At 34.7% G+C, this 26,269-nt stretch overlaps 1 protein-coding gene across 3 annotated transcripts in view; it reads left to right on the forward strand.

Annotated features, from left to right (window-relative positions):
• Nucleotides 1-26,269, forward strand: part of EFL1 (elongation factor like GTPase 1) — an 82,825-nt gene that overhangs the window by 1,047 nt on the left and 55,509 nt on the right. For all 3 annotated transcript variants that reach the window (XM_063346453.1, XM_063346454.1, XM_063346456.1), the window contains exons 3-15: nt 494-561; nt 757-841; nt 2,160-2,293; nt 2,931-3,068; nt 3,955-4,169; nt 7,960-8,083; nt 9,091-9,167; nt 9,309-9,445; nt 10,260-10,382; nt 12,880-12,979; nt 22,998-23,149; nt 23,826-24,004; nt 24,702-24,837. In XM_063346453.1, coding sequence (XP_063202523.1) covers nt 494-561; nt 757-841; nt 2,160-2,293; nt 2,931-3,068; nt 3,955-4,169; nt 7,960-8,083; nt 9,091-9,167; nt 9,309-9,445; nt 10,260-10,382; nt 12,880-12,979; nt 22,998-23,149; nt 23,826-24,004; nt 24,702-24,837 — 1,668 coding nt within the window. The remainder of the gene's footprint in view (nt 1-493; nt 562-756; nt 842-2,159; nt 2,294-2,930; nt 3,069-3,954; nt 4,170-7,959; nt 8,084-9,090; nt 9,168-9,308; nt 9,446-10,259; nt 10,383-12,879; nt 12,980-22,997; nt 23,150-23,825; nt 24,005-24,701; nt 24,838-26,269) is intronic.

Raw genomic sequence — 26,269 nt, forward strand, 5'->3', positions numbered from 1 at the left:
TTTCTGCTTTTGTGGTACTGAATGTTGGTGTGAATTGAGTGTATGCCATATCTAGGTAGACTGTTTTATACCTTTGTATAGGTAGGCCATATACAGGTAGGCTGTTGTATTTCTATGTTTACTTAATGGAAGAAGTTTGTTATGTAGGTGAAAATAGTAAATGCTCATTTTAGGACACAAATGTTTTGTCTAATTGCACGATACGTTGTGGTTCTGATGTTCTGTTTGTTATTTCAACTGCTTTTCTAGTCATGACAGGTAAGGTTGCATCCACTCTTCAAAAATAAACGTATATGCACTTAACAGGTGAAGCTGAATCTGAATAAACGGATTTGGTTTTTTTTTAAAGTTAGTTTGTACTTCCTTGACATGTTAAAACCCATGTTAATGTTGATATCTCAGAATACTAAATGTTGTCAGGATTCATAATATTGTTGCATCTTTTTCCATTGTCTGTATTAATTTAAACTAAGTAATTTATTTTTCTTTTCAGGCAAAACTACTCTGGCTGATTGTCTAATATCTAGCAATGGAATAATTTCTAGCCGCTTGGCAGGAAAGGTAGAGTTATACTGTCATTTTAAACAAAATTCTGGTGTGGATGTGCTGGGTTTGTGAATCAGTGATAATTAAGGAAATTCCATTCCTAGTCTTGCTAAACCTCGTTTTCTTGCTGTCATGCTCTTTGATGCTCATAAGTAACTTATGGAGATAATTCTACAGCTTTATCCCCTCTTCTTTTGTTTTTGTAATCAGCTGAGATATCTAGACAGTAGAGAAGATGAACAAATCCGAGGAATAACAATGAAATCTAGTGCAATTTCATTGCACTTTGTGAAAGGTAAGGTGTTGATGCTGGCAAGTATAAGCTTTATATATGTATTTGTTAATTTTCCATGTGTCTTCATTGTTGCTGTTGAGATCTTTTTGTGTGCAACTTTTACTTTTGTGTTTCTTGGTGTTAGGCCATGCGTCTGCAGAGACTTAGGCACGTATTCAACTGTTAACCAAGATAATCGAGTTCCATCTCAGGGTTAAGAAAACCATCTTCAGTCATATCTCTGAGTGGAGGCAGTCAGATTAGTTGTTTTTATTTTAGATCTAAATCTTCATATTTTGATCTTAAGTCTTGAAATAATATCACTGAAATAATGTAATCTTTCAAAAAAGCACACATTTTTAAATTATTTTGTACAGTCTTACCTTTACTATCCTTCTGCATCAAGGTGCCTGTAATACTCTGCTATAAATTCTTCAGAGGGTTTTTTTATAGTGTAGTTAGAGTCTCATCTTTGTTATGACTCCATGTTCTCCACCAGCCTCATCTAGGCAGATGAAAAACATGAAATACATTACGAGCCGACTTGTGCACAAAAAAGAATAACTAACAGAAAAGCCACCATTAGCCTTTCCATGTAATCTACAGCTGGTTATAAAAAAACAGTTGAAATCAATGATCTTCCAACTAAGTATTGTAAACTGTGGCTGCTTTATTGTTGACTCTGAAATGACCTTACTTTTAACATTTTGTGCCTGTTGTTTTTCTGTTATATTGAAATGTCGACTCTTAATACAACTTCTTAAACAGGAAAGTCATTTGATCTTATTTTGATTGTGGCTGATGATAAATGCACTGAGTTCATCAAAAGTTGACTGCTAAGCAGAATTTTTTTTGGGAGTAGCGTAGAAAATATTGAAAATTTCTCCTGTATTGATATTTTGAAGATAGTTTAGGAGTTTGGAGTCAAAAGTGTGTTTTAAAAAAATAACAAAGTTGAAATGAGGCATTTTATGGAGAATGTAGGGTTTATTTTTATGACAGTCTGTCACGATTTATCTTTAAAATGCAGACTGTAATGCAGTTGATCAGTGTTTTAGCTAGTGATCTATTTGTAATGCCACTACAAGCTTGTTTCTTTTTGTTTGGATGGCTGGTATGATTTTGTTTGTTTTTAATTTTCCAAAGGTAGTTGGACGTTGAAAGATGAAGATTGGCATTAAGAGTGAAATTAAAACCAACTAGGCACAAGCCACTAGCGTAATGGTTACTGCAGATTGGGTCCTTAGAAATTAATAATGGCTTAAGCAGTATAACCGGATGGCTGAAAGAAATATTTTTGAAAACTGTTCTGAAATATTGATTTATTGTTTGATCCTAGGTGATCAGGAGTATCTGATTAATTTAATAGACTCCCCAGGGCACGTGGATTTTTCTTCAGAAGTATCTACTGCTGTCCGACTCTGTGATGGTTGCATCATAGTGGTGGATGCTGTTGAAGGAGTCTGTCCACAGGTGAAATAAAGTATATTAAATAGAGAAAGAGGGTAGAGAAGACAGAGTAAGCGAAGCCTTAAGTGTGTTACGTAGAAAGAAAAGATGAGCTTTTAGATGAGGTTTAAGAAGTTTTGTAAAACTTAATAAATGACAATGTACTTGAGGTATGAAAGAGGGTAGTTAGTTTCATAGCTGTGCTGAAAAACTGAGCAGCACTGCTGAGTGGGTGTAGTGATGTAGGGCTGAAACAGTGAGTGTGCAATTTTTAAGGTAATGGAATATTTGTATAGAGAAGGAATAAATGTCTTAAGGGAAATAATTTTGATATCTTTACATGTGCTTTTAGGTTATTGAAAGTGAAAAACTATGCAAAATAACATTGAAATTGGGTTTTTTTCATGGCTTATTTTTCTAAAGAGTTGAGGTTTTTTTGTTGTGAGTGTTTTTACTATGAAATTCTGTCATTCTGCAGAATTCTGTAATAACTAACACTGTACTTTGGGAGTCAAATTTCTGGTTTGAATGTAAACCTATCCTTTATTATCTGTTTAATTAAATTTTAGAATTATATTGACTCTTTTTTTAACATTTCATCTCTTTTGTAGTATCAAGCTTTCTGTAATGGATTTTTTTTTAACTATTTCCTTCTTAATAGACTCAAGCAGTTCTGCGGCAAGCATGGCTAGAAAATATACGTCCAGTATTGGTGATTAACAAAATCGATCGCCTGATTGTGGAGCTCAAGCTCACCCCTCAGGAAGCGTACTTGCACCTTAAGAATATCTTAGAACAGGTATTTGTGCTATAGTGTCATGTTCATACAGCAGATTTTGTTGACCTTTTTTTTTCTTCCCCCTTTTCTCCATTCTTGAATTGACAGAGACTGTATTTTTCACTGCCTTATAAATTTAGTGCAGCAGAACCAATTTTTTTTTTTCTTTGTGGGATTGAGCACTAGAACATCTAGTATAATTTTTAACGTTGAGATACATTTTATTTCTAGTTGGTTTTGAGGTTCATTCAGAACATCTGTGATAGAGAAAAGTGTATTAAATGCCTCTTGACAGGTCATCAGGAAGAGTCGTCTGTTTTAGAAATAGTATGCTGAATGTTTTGCTCTTCCTGTTAAAGTGCTTAAACTTCTTTGGAGATAGACAAATAATATCTTTAGACTGCTCCTGTTATTGATAGATTTATGCAGCGATAAAGTTAATTCATCTTTTAAGTTGTAAGTTAAGTTGCCTTCAAACTTTTTTCTTTTTTCCCCCAGAGCTTACTTTTTAAGCACTTATCTACATGGTTTCCCTTTGCCCTCCTTTGTTGTTTGTTTGTTGGCAGTAACAAGTTCCTATTTCACCATTCCTTGTTCTGAGACACAAAATGAGACGCATGATACTCTATAACTGATTCAATCCTGATGTGGCTGACTTTGAGACTAACATTTTGATTTAAACACCATGTACTTTCCAAGTCAAACTCCTCTTGTCTTCAAATGGGCAGGATTAGATGCACAAGGTCTGCGTTTTAAACTGCAAAATGAATCACAGGCATGCTATCTTGTTTAAAAAAAAAACAAACCCTTTCTTATATTTTTGGAGGGCAGAGTGAATTGCATTTTAATTGCAAGGGTTGCGAAAGAGTGAACAAATCTTAGGGTGTTTTTACATATCCTTCTGCAGATCAATGCAGTCACTGGAGCACTCTTTACCTCTAAAGTCTTAGAAGAAAGAGCTGAGAAAGAAACAGAAAGTGAAAGTGTTTCAGACACCGCACCAGGAGATCAAATTTATGACTGGAGTACTGGATTAGAAGATACTGATGATTCACATCTTTATTTTTCACCAGACCATGGAAATGTGGTCTTTGCCAGTGCAATTGATGGCTGGGGTTTTGGGTAAGTCTGGGATTTAGTTATTGACTTTATTTGTTTTAATTGATTACTGCAGTTACTCTTAAAGTATTTTGAGTTGCTTCATCTTTCTAAAGATGTTTTTTATATTTTTCTGTGATATGCAACTGTGTATAATTAGTCCTAATGTATTATTAACACTGGACAGCTGAAGGTACTACCAGCTTTGTCAGCTATGTGAGAGGAACCCTTGTTTTACTTCCACGGCAGCTGCTGAGCCCACTATAGTGTCCAGCCTAGCCTGGTAAACTTAGTGTTTTGTTAATTGCTGACATTTGATATACTGTAATAGACTAAGCCAAAAACTGTGGCAGTACGGGAGCTGTTTTACAAGTAGATTGGACTTTCCAGCCACAGGGACAGTGACATTCATAACAAGCATAAGGCAGGCAACTGGCATCAGGGCAGCAGTTTCGGCTGTCAGGTTTGCTCCAGTGCAATTCTGGGTCACGGCATTACTGTGATCTGCTTTTTCTGTATCAGACTTTGACTTCGTGAAGTCGAAGCCTTGAAATCATGCATTTGTCTTCAAATGTTTATACTCATCAGTCTTAATCTGGCTTTTTTCTGTTCTTCATTCAGATGTGTTTCTTATCTCGTTACCTAATATCTTTATATTTCTGTTTCAGCAGTTGCTAAAGAAAATTGCAGAGATGTTTAAGTAAAAGTAAGAATTTGGGGATAGAACAATTTCAGAAAATTTTCTGGATTACTGTATTGGCGTTTGTGATCAATTTCTGTTTTTCAGTCCTTTTCTTAGTTTCAAAGGGCAGCAGGCTAGTGTAAAGGTTACAGATGTTCTGATTGCTAGCCACAAGGTGGAGTCGTTGTCTTCATCATGAAAATATAATTAAAAAGATATACTCAATAATACAGTGAATGTATTTAATATTGCAAAACCTTTAAAAAAAAATCATCTCCAGGATTTTTAAGTAAAAGTCAAGCTCTTAAATAAGGTTCCCTGCGTAGTGTGTAGTCTAACACAATCGTTTATTAGCATTGCAGAAGAAAGGGAAAATAAAATGGTAATTATCTGTCATAAATGATAATAATTTATAAAAAGAAAAATCAAATGTGTAAGGAAACTGAAAACAAATCTTCAAATTCTGACATGTTCTTTAGTCTGAAAGAGATCTTTTCATACGGGGTGTGAGTGACAGGAGCCCTTTTAATTTCTGAAGGCTAGTGGGGGGTTTCTGATACCTTTGGTGATCTGCACATTAACACACATCTTAACTAAGTCCTCCATTCCTGTATGGTGCCCACAGTCACTCTTCTGCTTTATGATGTGCAGGGAAACAGTATTTTGATTTTTCCTGACTTGAAACTTTTAATTGAAATTACATGGAAAAAACAGATTATGTTTACAGTAAACTGTTGTTATACAGAGTATTTGGGATGCAACTGTTATAAACTTGTTCAAGTTCGGAGTCAGAATGCAAACATTTTCTTTAGTGGATGTAGAGATATTTTAGAGCTATCTGCTATTTTTGTTCTGTATGGATAAAAATTGGGCATTTTGAAGCTTACTTTTGTTTTGGATAATGATAAAGCCCGTGGAAGGGAATAAATGAAAACAAAAAGCTAAGTTTTTGTTTGCGGAAGTTCAAAGGTGGCCTAGGTTTAGCATTAGTATTCTAAGGATATGGCCAGGGAATGCTAAACATTAAGAAAAATGTTTCTTAATGAAAATGATACAGTGGAGAACTTTGTTACAATAAGTAGAATTACAAGCTCAAAGGCAATTTAGAAACTATTTCTTTAGATCCAGCTACTTGACATTTGCCAGTCAATGATCAACTATTAAGATTTATAGGTTGCAGAATTAGATTCTGGTTTAAGCATGTCGTCATAAATACCCTATGATCACCTTTGTAATGAGAAAGCAAGAATATTCCTAAATGGTAGGTGAATATAGTAGTCATTTTTGTAAAAGTGAGAGTTCAGATAGTTATCTTGCTTTCATGATTTCTTTTCCTCTGATAATTTCTCTGTAGATAGAATTTAATTTCATACAAATGTGGCAGAAAATTGATTTGTTTCTCCAGCTCAGATTTTTAGCGAAAAATACTTCAGTTTGAACTGTTTGACACCAGAGGTGCTTTCTGATGTACTTTCAGGTTATGTATCTCATTTGTAATAACATTGGGGTATATACAGAGAGGTGGAGAAGAAAATTTCTCTGAAACATTGCGTAGGGCTTGAGAGTCTCTAATCTGTTGTTTTCAGAAATAATACCTTGTGTTAATTTTCTTTTTTTTTATTGTTATTTTTTTCCCCAAAGCTTTTAGCGCTTGGTATATGTTGGTCACTGATATTTCGGCAGCTTCGACAAATAACAAGACTCCTATCTGCTAGTTCTCTTATTTGTACCTGTCCTAATTCTCCGTTTTTTTCCCCTTACATCTTGAAAATGTTTTAATGTATTTGTTGAAGCTGAACGAAGACTGTTGGCTTTCTGATACTGCTTTGTTTCTTATGATGAACTGGCGAGCCCTGGTTCAGATGAATCATACTATGGAAGGGAAAAAGGAACATTTTCCTTAATTAGTTTCAAGAGGTACTTCTGGACTGCCAGCAGTACTGTGTGGTGAAATACAGATCAGTGGAGCATTATCTTAGTCAGGGCAACCGTGACTGCTATTACATGGTTGAGAGTTTTGTTCTTAACGGTATTACGACTTGTCATGGCAGGAAAAAATTAAACCATTAGGCAGTCCTAGCCTCATCCAGTGCAATTAGTACATATGCTTTTCTCATAATCGTCAAGTGTTGAAAGAATGCTGTAAATATGTAGGCAGGAGCTGCTGGCACAAGAATTTTGAAGGTTCTCGCCCTGGTCAGAGTTTGGGACAGTTTCTGGAAAAACATCTAATTTTTGGTCTTAGTTCAGAACTCGTAGCTTATGTCTTGCTGACATGAACAAGTCTTTTTTTTTTTAGGTGTGTAGAAATTGGAGAATTCTGGATTTCAAAGGACAGATTATCAAATATCATTGTTCTGTAAATAGTATTGTTCTTATTGTAGACGTGTATTTTTGTTTCTCCATGCGCAAGGAGCAAATATGTGGTAATTTTTTTTCTATTACTGCTCACTGAACATTTTCAGCAAGGAAAACCACACAATGTTCAGGACTCCCTCTTTAGGTCGTAAGCAACCTGCTTTTATTAACTCATGGGGACCACCGAACAACACAATTGGCTGTATAACACGATTTTGGCATTACAGTTTTTATATTATTTTCTGGGGTTTACTCATTATTAAAGCAATGATTCAAACAACAAGAAATGCCCGAAGTAGTTAATTTAAAAAATAATTACCACCATCTGATGGCTCAAGTGTGGCTCGAAAGAACACCTGATTTTTAACTTGTACTGTTCTGTTCACAGACCGTAGTTAAATGTGTCATGGGATGTCTTCTATAGAATAAATTTGAGATTCATCACATATTTAGAAATTTTGTATTATGCTTTTGAGTTTTTACTGGGGAGGTAGTACACAAATGTTTATTCCAAATAAACAAGTTCAGCCTTGAAACTGACTTGAAACGAAACAAAAACATACAGAAACTGCTGACATTTTTGAGATGTTATGAATAAATTTTTTTGCAGGTGTAAATGTTAAACAGTGGGAGCTAAAGTGAAAACAACTGGAAAAATGGGAGTAAAACAAGGACTTGAGATTTGTGTGTGATTTTTCATTTGTGTGTGTCTGTTGCTTAGGGACATGGAAACAGTAATACACTTTTATCGAGATGTGTTTTGTTTCCTTTCAGCATTGAGCATTTTGCCAAAATGTACAGCCAAAAGATTGGAATCAAGCCTGCAGTACTTCTGAAAACTTTATGGGGAGATTATTATCTAAATACAAAAGCAAAGAAGATAATGAAAGGTGATCAGGTAGGGAGGTGGTCAAAAATATTACCTGCTTTATTTTTTATTATTATTATTTATTTATTTATTTATTCTATTCCTCATAGTGTACTCTGAAAATTGACCTTAGTACCTTTTCACTCAATATCAGTGGAAGTGTAAAATCACTAGGATAGCCTTGCATCAGCCCTTGGAGAAGAGAACATTCCAAAATCAACCATTCAAAAGCTACACGGAGGAAATACCATCTAACAGTGCTCACAGTTGCTCATAGAATCATAGAAGGTGTTGGGTTGGAAGGGACCTTTAAAGGTCATCTAGTCCAAGCCTGCTGCAGTAAGCAGTGACATCTTTAACTAGATCAGATTGCTCTTAAATGTCTCTGTTCACAAAATAAAAGGGACATTGCAACTTCCAAGGATTCAACATAGAGTGAAACAAACAAGATGAATGGAAGACTAACAATGTAGTAACGAGTAGCAAGAGGGTCTCTTGTCTTATTTGAAGAGTCCTTCAACAGCTAAGGATTTAGGATATTCACGTTTAGGTTACTATTTAGGATATAGAAAATCTTTTTTGTTTTAGTGAAATCCCACTGAATGCTATACCAAAACCCTGGCCTGAAGACTGCACTTCTCTTGCATTAAGCATTTCCACCACTAAAAGTTAAGGGAGGAGAAGGGAGTTTCCCTATTTCAATTTAATGAAGATTTTTTTTTTTTGGTGTGTCTTCTTAGGTGAGGATTAATAGTTATAAAAAGGTTGATAACCAGGTAGACCTGTTCCATATTTATCAGGCCCTTTTTCTGAAATTGAAACCATTGTCCTTCACTTCTAAATTTCATGTTTATTAAACATGTTTTATAAGACAGACTGTAGAAGTAGTGATCTTGTGTCAAAACAGATAGCTGTCTTGGTTTTGAATAAAGGTTTTACCTGCTCCTTATGAAAATAGTCAGTTAAAAGTGTAGTCTTAAGCCCATTGTAAAACTGAGGAATTCCTGGTAACTACCTGTATGTTTATGTTCTACCAGTCAAAAGGAAAGAAACCTTTGTTTGTGCAGTTGGTGCTGGACAACATATGGAGTCTCTATGAAGCTGTTATGAAAAGGTGAGAAGATCTGTAAAGTTTTCACGGAATCTCTTTCCATGTGCTATGGTGATTTTTTTTTTAAATAATCAAACAAGAAATGTAGATGCTTGTTATATATTGCTACTGTGGATTTTTATGTATTTACTATTTTCCTTACAGAGATAAAGAAAAAATTGAAAAGATAGTCACCTCTTTGGGATTGAAGATTGGTGCCCGGGAGTCACGGCATGCAGACCCTAAAGTTCATCTTAATGCCATTTGTAGCCAGTGGCTACCAATATCTGATGCAGTCCTCTGTATCCTTAAGAAAGATACTACTTTTTGTTCTATTGGCAGTTCTCAGACTTCAGAGCGTGCTCACATATTTCAATGTGTGGTTTGGTATGATTTATTCTCTTTTTTTCATGTCTGTGCCTATGCTAGCTGGACCTATTTTCTCACTTGTAATATTAAGTTACATATCTACAATTAGTCTTACATTTCTCCAACTTGGTGCTTTTGCACGCATCCTTTTTTAGGAAAATAAGTTACGAAACTGGAGGCAGTTTAACAATACACATTCACTATGTAGTTTTATGTACAAATGTTAGTGTTTTTCCTGAAGGATAAGCCAATCTCCTTTTTATAATAATATCTTAGGTCTTCTGTCCATGAGCTTCTGTAAGTATCTGGTGTTGTGTTTCAGGCATATGGATTGTTAATCAAAGATCAGCCTTCATGGTTTGTCTGCTGTGTAGGTGGTTTTCTCATAGTTTGTAATATAATAGATACTATATTATAGCAGGTATGCACAAATTATTGATGTATATATACTAATTAGTTCTGTAAATACTGCCCCAATTGTACTATTCTTAGTTTCCTGCTTGCACATGGGGTGAGCCACCCCTACTTAACTATCCATTCTGCCCTTCGATAAATGCCTGAAATTGTTGCTGACTTGAGAGGGAGCTGTATGCACCGTAACCTAGACAGAGCTGGATTTTAGCTATCTGTTGTTGCTGGCAGTTAGCGAATGAGATTTAAAGAAACAAACATTTAAAGCATTTGTCTTCCTTTATTTGCATTCAGTAAGGAAATATATAAATATATATCCTTAGCGATGTATTTTAGCCATGGTGTGTAATAAACTTCCCAGTCCTCTTGACATTGCTGCAGAGAGAGTGGAAAAGCTGATGTGTGTTGGAGCTAGAACGTTTGATTCTTTGCCACCAGAAACTCAGGAACTGAAAAGCGGTGAGTAGGTGTTCTCCCATTAAATCTTGATGGTTTTGTTTGTCTTTGGATCTCTACTTAGATTTAGGGTTATTTTACTTGTAGTAGCTTTGTTGATGTTTGTCTGTGACATGCCATAGTATTATGGCTTATTTTTATGGCCGTAATGTTTTTCTTCAGTCCACTATATTTGTGGTTTTTAGAAAACTCAAGTTGCAGATGATGTAAAGTCTAAGACGCTGACACTGGGGATTTTAGAAGGAGACAAGGTTAATGCCTGTTTTTAGTTCTAAACAGTAGAAGTTATGATGTAATTGAGAACTGAATATTTTACAAACTTCTATATTAAAATCATTATAATTTTTAGCCAGTAGAGATTTCAATTTGGTTTTCATTTTTACAAATCTATTGATTAACTAGGCCCAGGTTTTCGTAGTTTAAAATAAAAACATTTTCTGTTGAATTTATTGTTAAGTAGTTTCTGTACTGGAAAGAGGTTAGTAAGATATAGCTTAGCTGTTACTACAAGCATTGTCATTAAATATTTCTTCAACATTTCCATAGCTCGTAGCTTGATTTCTTAGTTATTTGATGATATTCCATAATGATAAAAGATTACGAAATAAAACCAAGAGTCAAAAGACTTCCAAGGCAACGAATATATTTTGTTACCCAAATGAAGATATAAAATCCTGATATTTTGAAGTTGGTTTAAGTTTTGCCATTGGCTTCATTGACATCACAATTTCAAGTCCAGTTCCGGCAGAGTTTCCAGCTTTGACTAGGAGTTCCTCCTCAGGAAGGGTTTAGTAGTATATTCAGACTCTGTTGTGTTGAACACTGGGATGTTGGTATGCAAAAGTAAGCAAAAGGAAGTTTGATAATCACCAAGTCCTGTGCTATAAAATTGTAATTGGGGCTGGAAAGACTATGTTCAATGATTTAACTCTACTATAGGCAGTAATGAAAATAAACTTGGTGTACAGGATGCTCATATTCCTTTTTCTATCTTTGAATTATTTATAATGATGTGTTCATGTATGTCCTGTATGAAAATTGTAGTGCCTTGGAAAGGAGAGCAACTTCTGAGTTTGTTTTCCTGAAAGACAGGTGATAATCACTGAAGCTGAATTAAGTACTTAGCATCAGTTTCAACTTTGACTTTTAATTCCGCTACGGATGTAATGCTCAGTGGTGAGCAAAGCTCGTAATTCTCCATGTGTATGTGGTAATTTCCTCTGTGGGTTAGGAAGTTCTATATAGAATGAAGTGATGTTTTTCCCCCTGAGCTGGTAGTCAGGAAAATAATGTTCCCAAATTATCTTCTCAGACAGATTTGTAGAGGACAAATATCCTTATATGTATGATTTTGTTCTGCAAACACTGAAACAGAATATAACAGAATACTATTTTTTTGTAAGGTAGTAAATGTTCGCTGATATTTCAAGAGGTAGTTTAGTAAAAATTGCAGGAAGATACCATGCTTAAGATAGTAACAGTTAAAAACGTTCCTGAACTTTGTATGCATAGTGAAAGGTGTTTATAGAACAATGTTTTGAAAAGACCTTCAAGAAATCTAAAGGGGTGAGATACCAAATGTCAACTTAAGATGAGATGTGAATGTCAAATTGATTGTTAGGAATTGTTTCCCAGGGGCAAGGCAACTGATATTTTCATGCTTTACTAAATATTTAGAAACATTGTATTCTGCAAATGGTATTCAATACTGTATCAGTATGAGTTAATTAGAAGAAATTTGCTGCTGTAAACTCAGACCTTTACTGCTCTTGGTTATGAAAAAATAGTGTACTTCACATTTAGTGAATATCTTGCTAATTTTTAGTCGTAGTCTTGCACTTTGTTTGCCTAGGCACTTTACAATATAGTCTTTTCATACCTCAGATAAAAGGCAGAAATGTAGGAAAAGACTATTTAATTTCTGTGTTAGAAGTTTTGAATGGTATTGTGTCTGTTTTGGATTTGATAATGTGTTCCAAGTTGGATGAAAAGAATAGTTTTATGGAAATTTCCTAAGTATTAAATGAGTTTTGTGTGGATCTCATCTTTTGAGGAATATCCGTTCTTGCAGTTTAGTTGTTCCAAGTTCATGAAGACATGAGCAGGACTTCCTCCTTTGGTTTGAAAGGAGGGAGGATGCTTTGAGGTATGGAATAAATAGGTTGGTCTTAATGCTAAGCTGCTCTCTCTCATTCTAATCTAAACCAGCCTATGAACTCAACTTTAAATACCAGAACAATATATTTAGTTGGAGTAAATGTAGTTTGTTATGAAGAGTTCTATTTTTACAATTTTGCTCATTTTATTGTGAAACAGACTTGAAGATATGGACACTGTTATCAAATGATTAATTTTCTACTTTTCTTGTTAATGTCTTTAGCATATTATCCTTCGAAATAGGAAATAAACAGTTATTCCTAGAAGATGGGTGGAAAGCCATAGTTCTATCCATACTTTTGGGAAAAAGTTGTGCAAATAACTTTCTTTTATGTTTGTTCAGCTTTTATGAAATGCAGTAGTGAAGGAACAGCCCCAGTTATTGTCTTTGTTTCCAAAATGTTTGCTGTTGATGCAAAGGCATTACCACACAATAAACCAAGGTAAGAAAATATAACATTTAACTGTCTGATCTATATTAGATACTTTTAGGAAAAGAAGTTACATTGTAAGCATGGATAAATGGCTTTAGACCTGAGAAAATAATTCACTAATTCTTCAGATGTAATAAAATCTTTTCAGCAAGTAGAGATTTTCTGAATGAATTCAACAGATGCTTTGTTTAAACATCTTTAGGTTTAGAAGATTAGCACATTTGTTGTGAAGTAAAAGCCGCATTTGTTGGAGAATGTGTTTGTCCAAATATATCATCCTAATGTATACATTGTATGCAGTCTCAGAGTGTTTGGTTGAAAACGTGATTGAGTTGTAATGCTTTCTTCGTTTTTCAGTAAGGTGGTGTTGGCATGATCATAAGGCTCGTACCAAGAAACACTTCCCATCAAATCTGGCATAATAGCTACGCGATCACCCAGTCCATTACAACTTAAAATAAAATGGGTTAATTAAAGTAGTGTAAACCTTGATTAACTGTTTGCAGTGAACTGAAAGGCATTAATGCACTTTACAAGATTTTCTTCTGAGAGGTTTGGAAGATTTTTTTGTTATAGCTTTTTGTTTGATGACCATCTTCTTTGAGGGGTAGATTTCATTTGCCTGAACTAGTTAAGTGACTGCTTTTAGCTGAAACCATCTGCTTTTTTACAGAAGAAATGTACTTCTATGATGAATTTATAAGAATCGGGTTCATCTTAACTTTTCATCCCTCTTAGCCTCTGGAGCATTTTCAGTAGTCAACTTTTGTACTAACTGGCCATGTCATGTTTTTCTAGGATTGTCACTGTACAGTGAAGCAACATAAAAAATATTACTCTTTTTACTAAATTAGACTGATTGTGACTGTTAAATCTCTGTGCAAAAAATGGTACTCTTGCTGTAGTGATATTTAAAAGCTTTACTGCTATCTAGTTTTTTCACACACTTCCTAGATTTACTTAAGTTTTTTCTTATCATGCTTATCTGTGAATCTTCCACCAAAAATCCTTCTTGCAGTTAAGTTTGAATTCAGGGAAAAAAATGCATTGCGCTTATGGATTGACCAGACACTAGATGGTGCAGTTTTACTTCGAGTTCTGTCCTTAAAGGTATCTGAAACGAGTTCTTGCCCAGGTACTGGTGTAGCACAGCAGTGCCATTCCTGCTTTGTCTGCTTTCCTGGATATATACTCTAGTTATCAGAGAAGACTACACTGAGGCCATCGCTTTTTGGCTGTTCTATCACTGATAATGACCTGTTCTTTTATTAGTTTGGAGGATTGAGATTCTTTGACATGATGAGGATGTAACATAGGGGCAAAAGTGGCTTTTACATACACCAAACACAGGAAGACTTGGACATATTTTCAAGATTTTAGTCGAACTTTAAAAAAAATAAAAACCAAACTAACTACCGTAAGTCATTTTTTGTGACTACAACTTGATTTTCAAGCAAAAGACTGTTTATAAGAGATTCTGACTTTCCCAAGACTAATGGATAGCTCTTACCAATTTTTTCATTATATGTTGTTTGCTTATGAGCACTCTGCCACGTGGATAAACTCTCCTTCCCTGTCTCCTCCGACATTCATCTTACGTTTTTCTTGGTGGATTTTTTCCTACTCTCCTTAGTCATCCCTCTTCGGAAAGGGAACTGTTTTACGTGTGTGGTTATATGCCATATGTTAAACTTTTATTCTTTTAAAAGAGAGACAAAACTCCCCCAAAGGACAAAAGAATATTTTGAAGAAATTTGCCATGTATTGTGGTTCATAATATGTGTATGACCAGCTCAATTTTAATTTTTTTTTGGCAAATGGTGCATTTAGTACAGAAGCTTATGCATTGTGACTTGTTGGTTGTATTTTCTCCTTAGATGATAAAATGTACTGCTCTCAATTTTATTGATTTTCAGAACACAAATAAGACTGCATTTTTGCACTCTGATGCCTATTGTATAACAAATCAAATATAAAAATTCTGATCGTCAGTCCGGTTTGAAAAACCTCAAGATTTTTACTGATTTGACTGCAGGCTTGCAGTTGACTGATAGTCCAAGTAATGCAGAGCTGATCTAAAAGCCCAAACAAAATTTAGATTAATTAGGCTTTATGAGATAATATTGCAGGAGAGTAAGGACTTGAATTCTTTCTGGGAGACTTCAGGCATATTAGTGGTGACAGTAGACAGTATGTCCTTTCTCCCTGTTTATTCAGTGAATTGAAAATTGTAGTGTCTTGCTCTGTAGTTTGTGTGAAAGGTATTTCCTGCTAGCCTTAATATTAAATTACTCAATTAGTTACTAATTGGCTAGTATTAAAATGAAATTACATGACTGTTTTTCTTTCAGATAACCAGTCATTATCAGCACCCTGTAATTTTGCTGATTAGGTAGTATTAACAATTTTGTTTTAAAGTGACAGTTAGATTCCATTTCTTTGAAAGCTAGTAATATAGCTAAATGTGTAGTTCTCGATATTTTAATTGTTAAGATTCTACAGGTAAGCAGCTCTTGAAGAAATCAGAAATGGAGGTTAGCTTTAAAGAGGAAGGAAAGCTATCTCTGTGAAACAAGATATTAAGTGTTTTAAAAACACAGCATTGTGAAAGTGTGGTTCCTGAGCATATGTTTGGAATTATATTGGCCACTGTGTGCTATTGACAGTTACACAGTGAAGACTGTGCTTAACAGAATTCAGTGACGGTTGTGTGGAGTCTGTGAGATCCGATATTTAAGCCGGTATTCCATGAGGATGCTCTGAATGACTGAACATAGGGAGGAACAAAGAGTATGTACACTATGCCAGTTAACAGTGGCTTCATGTTTACCTATTTAAGAACATTAATGCATGTTATGTGTTCCATTTACATGTTAATTTTGAGGAGCTGTGGCTGTGTTCTTGTGTATTCTGATGTTTGACTGCTGGACCTGCCTGCTAGGTTATTTGCATCCTTTGGGGGGCGTGGAGGAGGGAGGATTTTTAAGTGTGTTAAGGCATGTAAAAAATCTGAGATTTTTCTCCAGATTTTTTTTTTGTCAAGATTTATACTCTTCTACTTCCAGAGAGGAAAAAAAATTAGTTCCATGCTACTGTCTTTTTCTTTCCTTTTGTAAGATAGTATTGGGTAACATTACTTTTTTATAAGTTTCTTAGAAGCTTCAAATTTTTACAGTTTGCCTTGTTTCTGACATCTGCTTGTAATACGTTTTAAGCATTGGTTGGGAAAAGCTCTTTTAAGTCCAGAGTTGGATTTTTAATTAAAGCAACCTCCTTTGAGACTGCTGTTGGCAACTAATATCTCCTAGAAGGTGACTTTAAAAATTAATAGATTCTGTACTAAAACTGCTTTTACTGTTTTTGCTTTTACTTTTTAAATAACAAAGTTTGTCAGCTCTTGTAACTCTACAATACATGGGAAAATAATTTGTGGTCAGGTTACAACAGATTGGCAGCTTATACTTATGTTTCTTTGGAAAGATTTGCTATTTGACTTTTCTATGGTACCAGTACATCCCTGAGTTTTTATCAGGTTTTCTAAAGAAATGAGAATCGTGCAAATATGTTTTGTCTTCCAGTTTCTTCTGTCTGAACTCCTGAAGTTGTTTGCTAATGCCAACCAAATCATACAGAGGTGTAATTTTTCTGAAAATTGGTGATTGGGCAGAGTAGACAAACTAATTAGGACCCCTGATAAGTGAGTACAGTGTGATCTCCTTCACTTTAGATATTAAAATATGTAAAATCAAACCCAGTAGGAAATAGGGCCATATTGGCTTCTTTTGGAGCTACTGTATTTAATGAGGCCATGGTTATCTGATGATGCCTATGGTTATTTATTCTTAAGTATTGCTGTGTGCAGAATTAGGTGTTCTTTCAACATATGCTGTTTCTTTCTCTCCTTTCTACGGGTGGTTCACACTGAACTGCAGTCTAAAACAGAATGGTTGAGTGTAGGTGTGGAAATGAAAGCAGAGCTTGGTATTTAGGTACAGAGTATAAATGTTCTAGTTTGCTCTTCCTGAGGCTCAGAATTCTGTCTTTATCTAACCTAGCGTAAAAGAGAAATATTTAGTAATTAGTTACAATTGCGTTCAAGTAATTCTAGTCGTTGCTATGTGTATTTAATGTAAAATACTGGAAAAATGTACCTTGGATATCAGATGTTTGTTATGAAATCCTCTACTAGCTTTGTAGACTTTCATGTATAAATGTCACAATGATGTGATACAGTGTCAGCAACAGGAGGCAAACCATTTATGTTACTTCAGATCCGTCTGAATAATGTAAATAAATAGAGTACACTAAAGAAATTCTATTTCTACTTTTCAGTGGTAATAAAGAAAAGTATAAATAACCTGACATACTAAAATTATATTTCATGACTGCACGAAGGGTTATAAAACTTGTAATACCCTTACAACTTTCCTTCAGAATATATGAAAGGTACTTCTTTCTCCTCAGTAAGCTTGAAATCAGGAGTATTTTTTTTTCTTAGGTGTCACCATGAAGTATGTGCTTTCCCATACAATTCTGCATGAAATTATGATGATAATTGTCTCTGTGTTTTGTGGTACAGCTTGTTTGCATGTCTTAAACCAACAGATTGTAGTGTACTTCATCTATTTCCTTTCTAATGTTTCCTAAAAACTGTATTGGAAAAAATATAAATCCTGTGATTTTTGCTCAGCCTTCAGCTAAAAAGACATTACATTGTCTTGATCAAAAGAAGAGAACATTTATGAAGCTCCAAGCTCTGTAAGAAACTATATCTTCTTGCAAGTAAATTAATTTTTATGTTTAAAGGCAATATGATTTACAGTGACTTCAGTGTGATCTGAACCCATCATCTTCGGTTTGCATTAATAGTTTGTTCTAAATTGTAATTAGTGCATTAGAAATGAATATGGCATGAGTCATCTGAACAGCCTGTCGGATTTACAGGTTAACATCTGAAGATGGCACCCACTTACATAATTAATAGTTTAATGCATACTTTTCAAAAATGAAAACCCTACTTATGGTTATTGTGAAATAAATTTCATTGCCACAGTATAGATTTGAATCCAGCTAAGACCTTTGGAACTGATTTAAGGGAGGAATATGTAGTAATGGTTGAAATTTGAATCTCTGGACATAATTTAGTTTGTGTAATTGTAAGCTTAAAGAGAAAAGCTTGTAACATTCTGGAAGGGTTTTGCTTCATGTTTCTTTCCTTATTGCACATTTAGTATGTGAGATAAATCAAAGGTCAGTGTATCAGTCAAGAGCGTTTCTCAGGGCAGTGTATGACAGCTTGATATCTTAGTTTCACTACATATCGCTGAATGAATGATAATTGCTATATAATATAATACGAAATACTTGTTGAGTATTCGCCTTTGCAGGAGCCCTGTAAGAGTATTGTATGAAATTTTATGTAAATTCTGATATAGATAATTTTCAGTTGTTCATTTTGTGTATACACATTTATTTCTACTGTGAATTACCTATATTTCTTCTGTGAATTGCCTAGTGCTTTCGGTTGCAATAGACAAGATAGGAAAGGTAGTCTTGGTAGGTGTACGTTAGCTTGTGAGTGGAAATAGTTCCATAGACATTAAGCAGTTAATCCAGAAATTAAGGAATTTCCGTTGGATTAGGAAATCCACCGGATATACTCTGTGCTGAATTATAGCAAAGGAGCTGCGCTTGAGAGAGCTGTCCTTAGGGATGCTGTTGTCAGAAGTCTTTGAGTGCCATGCGGTGGGCAGAACAGCAGCCAATGGTTTAACTAGAACTTAGTTCTGAAGAGCAGAGTAATGGAAGAGTAATCCAGAAGATTCTGTATAAATTACTTGGATTTAAAGACGTTAACAGAAATTACGCCCTTAGTTTCACGAAGTCAAGCACGTGTCCGTGAGCTCGTGGAATTTAAACTGGTAAAAACTGTATGAAGAGAAAGTAGTCTCAGCAACTTCAAAACCTTGTTCATGGCATGGGAGATGCGTCACGGACACTTGTTGACAGTAGTATCCATCTTTTGGAAATCAGTTGATGTTCCGACTGTGATGTTTCCTTTTTAAAATGATCTGAATGTTAAAAAGTTAAAAAAAAATGAACATAACACATTCTATAATAATCAGAGGCCAGTTTGTGTTTGGGTTTTTTGTTTCTTTATTCACTATGAATTTTTGAAATGCTTTGGAATGAAGTCTCTTGTTCATAACATGGAAGGGTAGAAAAGCTATTGTATTCAGAGGATGGATTGCATGAACTAGTTGTCATTCAGTTTGAAGTCAATGGGTTATCCTGGGGGAATGTGGGACTAAAGAAGAAACTGGCAGTAGCTTGCTTACATTACCTGAAATCTGATGCATTTAATCAACAGTCTACTGAACGTTAATAGTATGTACATTATACTCTTTTCTACATTATTATTTCCATAGGATTTGTTCACCTCGTGGTTGAGGTTAAGATGAGTTAGTAATAATGTAGTACCCATTTATGTCAGCTCTATTACTTGTGCCTGGTTCACGTGGTGTCTGGATGCCGTAGCACCTCTTTGCGGGTAGAGAATCTCTCTTTTTCTTTCTGCTCCAGAATTTTCATTTACTGTTTTTTGTGTGGCTGCATGGTCCTATTTTTTTCCGCCAATATTAGGAGGCCGTAGATCCTTTCTTATGGAGTCAAAAAAGGTGAGGGAAGAACTGTGGTAAGGAAGAGGAAGAGGGAATCTTTCTTCTGGTTTGATCAGCATTTGTTCAAACTTGATTTCCCTTCTGATTGGTTTTGCCAACTGGAGAAATTTAATAAATCAGGGTGTAATTTAAAACTGGTTTTGTTGCAGATCCAGTGCCTTATGTGCATTAATCTTGTTCTGTGTTCTGCTTGAGTGTGTTACAATTCTATATAAGGATTTATTTGACAACGTTATCTTTTTGTGGTTTCTAATGATACTACTGGGAGTGACTAATTTTATAGAAATCAATGCTGACAGAAACCAGGATGGAAGTCTAGGTTGTACCTACTAGCTAAAGTCCCCCCCACGCTCAATCCGCTTATCAAATTGCGAATATAATTTACTGTGCTTATATGTATTGCAGCTTACTCCAGTGCATTCAGAATTTTAAGGTACCTTTAACATTTGTGATTAGGACTATCTGATACCTAAATATACTGATACTTTTTAAAATACCATGTAAAGGGAAAAAAAGCGAGCAAACTTTTTTCTTTTACTCTCAGGATTATTTACACAAATGAAAAGTATTTTTGGACATTAAAATGTGTTGGAATGCATACATATGTCCTCATGTGTATACTATGCCATCATATATAGACTGCATTTATGACACCCTTGGCTGTCTCATCTATGCTTTCCCTATCAATCTCTCCCCTCTGGGAATTTTTCAGACATGCCAAACCCTTAAATAGCTTTGAACAGCTGCCTTCAGGAAAAAAAAAAATCATCATAGAAAAGTTTTCTTCTCCACCATCTGCTTTGCATTTTGTATTGTTCAGCCTCACTCTCTTTTGCAATAAAATAAACAAACCAAACAGCAATACCACACTAACCCAGATTTCAGAGATACGTATTCTTAATTGTCACAGTGATTTTTTTTTTTAAGAGATGATTTTTTTAAAGAGAAAAAAAAAAAGAAGTTGCTGAGAAGTTTATAGTGGCAATTTTGTCTTCCTTTTGGCTTTTCTATGACACATAATGTGTCTGTCCCAGGGTCTGGGTTCTGAAAGTCTTCAGTGCTTCAAATTCTGACATTTTATCCTGGAGGCTTCTCTTAAGTAATTTTTAGAGAGTTTTTAAATTTATATATAGTTTTCTTACTCTTTTGAGTTGAATGTTTGGATTCAAGGTAAGCACGATAACTGTTCAAAGTGATTTCCTGAAGTTCCAAGAAGAATTTTGATAAAATGAAGGGTCTTGTTAGGCATTTTTTAAATTAAGTCTCTTGCAGAATGTGTTGTATGCAGAAAAGCATCCATATTATGCTATAAAAAAATATTTCTGGCAGTGAGTTGGTCTCAGCCACATAATCTGTTCAGGGCTTTCTGCCCCTAATTAACCCAGTTAAGGGCAGAGTAAGTGTCCAGTAAGTGTCTCTACTGGCTACATATAAAAACTTTGACCTTTAAGTGATGGGTTGTTTCCCTGTTTGGGAATAGTTGATCTGGGGATGCGATTCAATCTCTTTTTTTTTTTTTTTTTTTTTTTTTTTTTAGTAGAGATCATATTTGTATGCCTGTTCTGAAAAAGAAAAAAAAAAATAAAAATACTGCTGTAGTGCTTCACTCTGTTGGATTTTTTTTTTTCTCTTATTTTTTTTTTTTTCTCTTAGCATTTATTGCTACTACTGCTATTCAGGAAATCTTGGACTGTTTTTCTAGGGGTGGAAATTAAAGAGAGGAAGTGACTTGTCCAAGGCTACTAAACAAGCTAAACCGACTAATAGGGCACTTTATTTTAAAGCTCCGTGTGCTTCGTACACTTGATTGAAAAAAATCCTAAACCATCTTAATACCTTGTAAGAACCGTTGTTCTTGCCTCCATCAGATGAGCAAATGGAGGCATAAGGACACGGTGTGTAGCTGGGGTTTTGCTGTGGAATTATGTTCACCTTCTTGAGTTAAGTCAAGAGCTATGACTGTGATTAGTTTGTCCAGTTGTGTTGTACAGGGGCATGTTTTACGATAGAATTCTTCTGTTTCTTCTCTCAAATTAGAATTCCGTTAAGAATATTCATATAATGTAAAAATATGCATTGGTTGTTATTTTGGAAATAAATTATTTATTAATGCTGGAAAGCAATATGTATTTCCATTACTCCTAACACAAAAAAAAGGCATTTTAGTTCCGTAAAAAAATTATCTGCATAACTTATTTTTTTCCTGCTTTTAAGCCACGGTGATAAAGATTATTTTTTTAAATGTAGGCACCTGACAGGATGTTACGTGAGAAACTGTTGACATTGAAATTACTAAAGAGAATAGATTATTCTTAAGAGCGCCTGTAATGATTATAGCAGGATCACAGGTTCAGCTCTTTTATATGTGAAATTAATAGAAAAAGAGGAGGAATTGGAAATAGAAGATGACTAGTGTCTGAAATTAATCTCCTCTTCTGGACTTTATTAAATTAGAAGATAACCTCATATAACAGATTTTTATTTAGGGCCAGATTTAAAAATCAAATGGGCAATTTCGGGCAGCGCTGTTAGATTTCATATATGTGTAACTCACTTTACTGTTTAAAATGCTTGCAAAGAGTTGCATTTAAAAACAAGTCTGTCTATATTGCCTTATTTAAGAATTATAATGTCATTCTTTAATTTTTGTTACTTATTGCTTTAAATCTTGTGTTAAAGCACTTTGTTTTAAGGCAGGGTTTACCAGTGGGTAGATACAAATTGCATCAGAATAATAAAATTATCTTTTGTTGTTGTTGTCTCAGTTTTAAGTGTTTTGTCCTTCACAAAGTTATTCACTCTATGGAAAGGTAGCTATAGCAAGCAAAGACTTTTCCCTGCATTTGAACACTTGCTGTAAAGACTGCCTTCAAATAATAGTGATAACACAAGTAATTGAAAATGACAGTATTTGATCCCTATGTATTTGGTAGAAAAGTCTAGTATTTTTTTTCCAACTGTCTCGATATAGGTAAGCTTAGATTAGTACACTGCATGCTTGATTTTAGCTGTCATTCTAGCGCAGGATGACATACTGGATGTGGTGTAAAAACAATTTTGAAAATTGGCGTGGATCCTTTCTGAAAAAATGACAATTTGCACATCAGTGGGAGAAACTTGACTTATTTTAACAAAATAAACAGTAGTTTAACATGGTGGCCTCTTCCTAAATGTGGTAGAGGAAGTTTGCTAACTTTAGCTGACTTAAAATATATAATATCATGGGGACAAAAAGCATTCTGCATAAGTTTTTACTTATGCCAAATATAGTATTCTGATTATTGTGATTTAATTTATTTTAAAATAAATGACGTTTCCAAATACTAATGTTTTAAAATACAATGTAGGCCTTTAACTCAAGAAGAAATAGCTCATCGGCGTGAACTTGCAAAACGAAGGCATGCAGAAAAATTGGCAGCAAATCAAGGAAAGGAGCTGTCAGAAAAGACCCCAAGTGAAAATTCGTCTGAAGTAACTGGGAACACTGGTGATGCGAAAGGTATGTAATGTTCTGCTATCTTGTTTTTCTCAGAGGATGTTTAATAGTAGTTTCTAGCTGTTGTCAAAGGGCTGTGTACCTTACAAAGAATCATCCACGTGCCCATCCAAACAGTTCAATAGGTGGAACTGAACAAAGAGTGAGGAGGGATTTTTAAGAAAGCTGATAGATCATAAGTGCTGTAATGGATACCTCTATGGCTGGGAACATGCTTACTCTCGGTACTTTGAGTCAGTGGAGACAGATGATGCTTGAAGGAGATGCTCTGCTGAAAAATTAAATAATTTTCACTCCAAGTAGAAAGATGCGCCCATTAACTCTTGCTGATATGTATGGGATAGAAGAATTCAGATTTGTCTAGCTTACTGCTAGAACCATCTTACGGACTTGTTGCTAGCATACTTTATGCCAATATAACTTTAATTCCTTTAAGCTTTTATGAGACTAACTGTTAAAAAACAAAAAAACCACCACAAAACCCAAGCAGACTAATAATAAATTGGTACAAAAGCAGTGTATGAGCAACAGGACTGGATTATGAGTTACAATGGGGCATTCTTGCTGCCTTAATGTGTCGCCAGATGTGATAAAGTAATATGTAATTGATTATTTTTTTTTTCTTCAGATGAGGCAGAATCTGGTTTTATACTTCATATATTTTTCTAACTTTGATTAGGTGAAGAGCAACAGCTCACTGGTCAAGCAGAGATTGTGACCTCAAAGGCAATGAAACAGGAAGCAGACAACAAGGAGTCTTTCATTGCTTTTGCTAGAGTGTTCAGCGGCGTGGTGCGAAGAGGGCAAAAGATCTTTGTTTTAGGACCAAAATATGATCCTGCTGAGTCTTTGCATAAGGTAAGTGAACTGTTTGCATAAGGTGACAGTGAACTGTTACCGTAACTTGGGATTCTTCTGAAACACTGATGGCTTGACTTTTTACCCATCGCTCACTCAAAAATAAAGAAAGTTCAAGTCAGAAATTCCAAAAAGTATCAAAGTAATTTAGGTGATTGTGGTAATGGCTGGTTGTGTCTGTAAACTCACTTCCAAAATAGTTTCAGGTACAGTGTTGTATTAGCTAACAATAAATCCAGTATGTGCATACTTTGTTTCAAAGAAAACTTGCGAAGAAAAAAACAATGCTTTTGGGGAAGAGGAAGGTGCATAATAGTATTGGAAAAAAATGTTGTTAAATGTTTTGAGATTGTGATCATCGCAGTTCATTACTTACGAATTTACTTTAAAACATTTGTTTTATCAGTGACAATGAAAAGCGAGCTAGAAGTAGTACACATTGACTTAAAAAATTACCAAAGAAAGCATTATTTTTTGTTTTCTTGGTAACATTTGCTCGTTTGCCACAAGACTGGATTTTTGGAAGCGGAAAAAAATATTTTCAAGTATATGTTGATTTTTAATACCTAACTTCAGAAACGAAAATGCTTTAGAATGTATTTTGTAGCTTTGGAATAGCTCAAGGAGGTTTTGAGGAAGAAGTTTTTATCAGTACTAAGTGATAAGTATCCAATGCCAGTTGTTTTACTCTGTGTAGCTGTCATCCCAGTGTTCTGCTACAAATGATATGCCTTTAGTACCTCATATGACTTGCTGTACACTGGAGAATCTCTACTTGCTTATGGGAAGAGAACTTGAAGATCTTGAAGAAGTACCTGCAGGAAATGTTCTGGGTAAGATATAACTAGTGTTTAATTTCCTAGAGCTTGAATCCATATATTGTCCAAAATACATGGAAATTTTTCTGATTTAAGAAAAGTTAAATCTGTGAATGTTTTTAGGTATGTTGTGTGTGCAAAAAATGAAACCACTCTAACTAAACTGTGATTTCTGTGAACTTTGAATTGTGAGGAGGGAAAAGTTGCACAAATAGGAGAAAACTAGGGATTGTGTTAGCCTGTTATCTTCAGGTTGGAGTACTGCCAGGTAAGCATCGCTGCCAGGAGTTGCCAAAGGCAGCAGTAAGGTCTCATATTTTATAAGTGGCAAAGATTATTTATAATATTTTCCCAACAGTGGAAATTCTGTAATATGACTTCTCTAGTGATGCGGATAATTGTAGTTTTATTTATGGGTCTGCTTTTGAACTATGGTGCTAAAAAATTGTCGCCTATGGCTCTGGCAAATTTTGAGCTTTCTCCATGGACAAGGTTCGAAGCGATAAGTCATCCTAATCATTAAGTTATGCTCTTCTGTGCCAGATTCTGAGCTGCTTTGCTCTAGAGTGTGAATAGTATTCTTTGCTGGTTTTGTCCTTCATTTGTCTTTTTATACTATCAAAACTAGTGTTTAGAATTTAGAAAGCCTAAACTTTAAAAGTTGTTTGGTTCTTTATTTTTTTTCATTTTGTGAATGAAAATGTATGAACTACAGTAAAACCTAAGGGTGGTGGGTTTTTTTATGTCTATTGACTAATTTTTAGAAATTTATCATAAATATATAGTAAAATAAAAATAGGTGTACTCTGTTAGGGTTGGATTTTGTTAGTCTAGGCAGTTTAACCATGCTGGTTGCTTTTAGCATGGGCCTAGTGTTCAGAACAGAAGCAGCTGGTGAATTAGTTTTATTTGGAAGCTTAATATTTTAAAATTTGGAACTATACCTTATTACAGTCTGATGCCCAAGTTGACCATTTTCAGGATCAAAATGTATTAAATATGTGCTCTGTTTACTTCAAAAAATGATTAAGAGTTTAAAAAAAAACAAAACAAAACAAAAAACCAAAAAAAACCCCAAAAAACCAAAACCCACCCCAAAACAACTCTGCATTAAGAGTGAAATGATATTATCTTTGTGCTTGCCAAATACTCCTAGAGCTGCTCCTGCAGATAAAAATATACTGTGAGAATTATATTTAATGTTAAGAGTGGGACTAAATTTCAATAAATGTTTTTGTAACCAATTAATTCTACCAAAAAATTGTGAGTAGTGCCTGCTGCTGAAGCCTACTCTTCAGTTGGGTCTAGCTTTTCCGTAAAGAAAAGCATGTTAGTTGAGCAATATGAAAGTTCTTAATGGTGACATGAGATTTGTCATATTTAGAAGAATTCATTAGAATATTAAGATCAGAATTAGCAGTCAGAGCTCTTAGCCAGACTCTGTTTG

The sequence above is a fragment of the Chroicocephalus ridibundus genome, chromosome 9, assembly GCF_963924245.1.
Source record: "Chroicocephalus ridibundus chromosome 9, bChrRid1.1, whole genome shotgun sequence".
In the NCBI taxonomy this organism is placed as follows: Eukaryota; Metazoa; Chordata; class Aves; order Charadriiformes; family Laridae; genus Chroicocephalus; species Chroicocephalus ridibundus.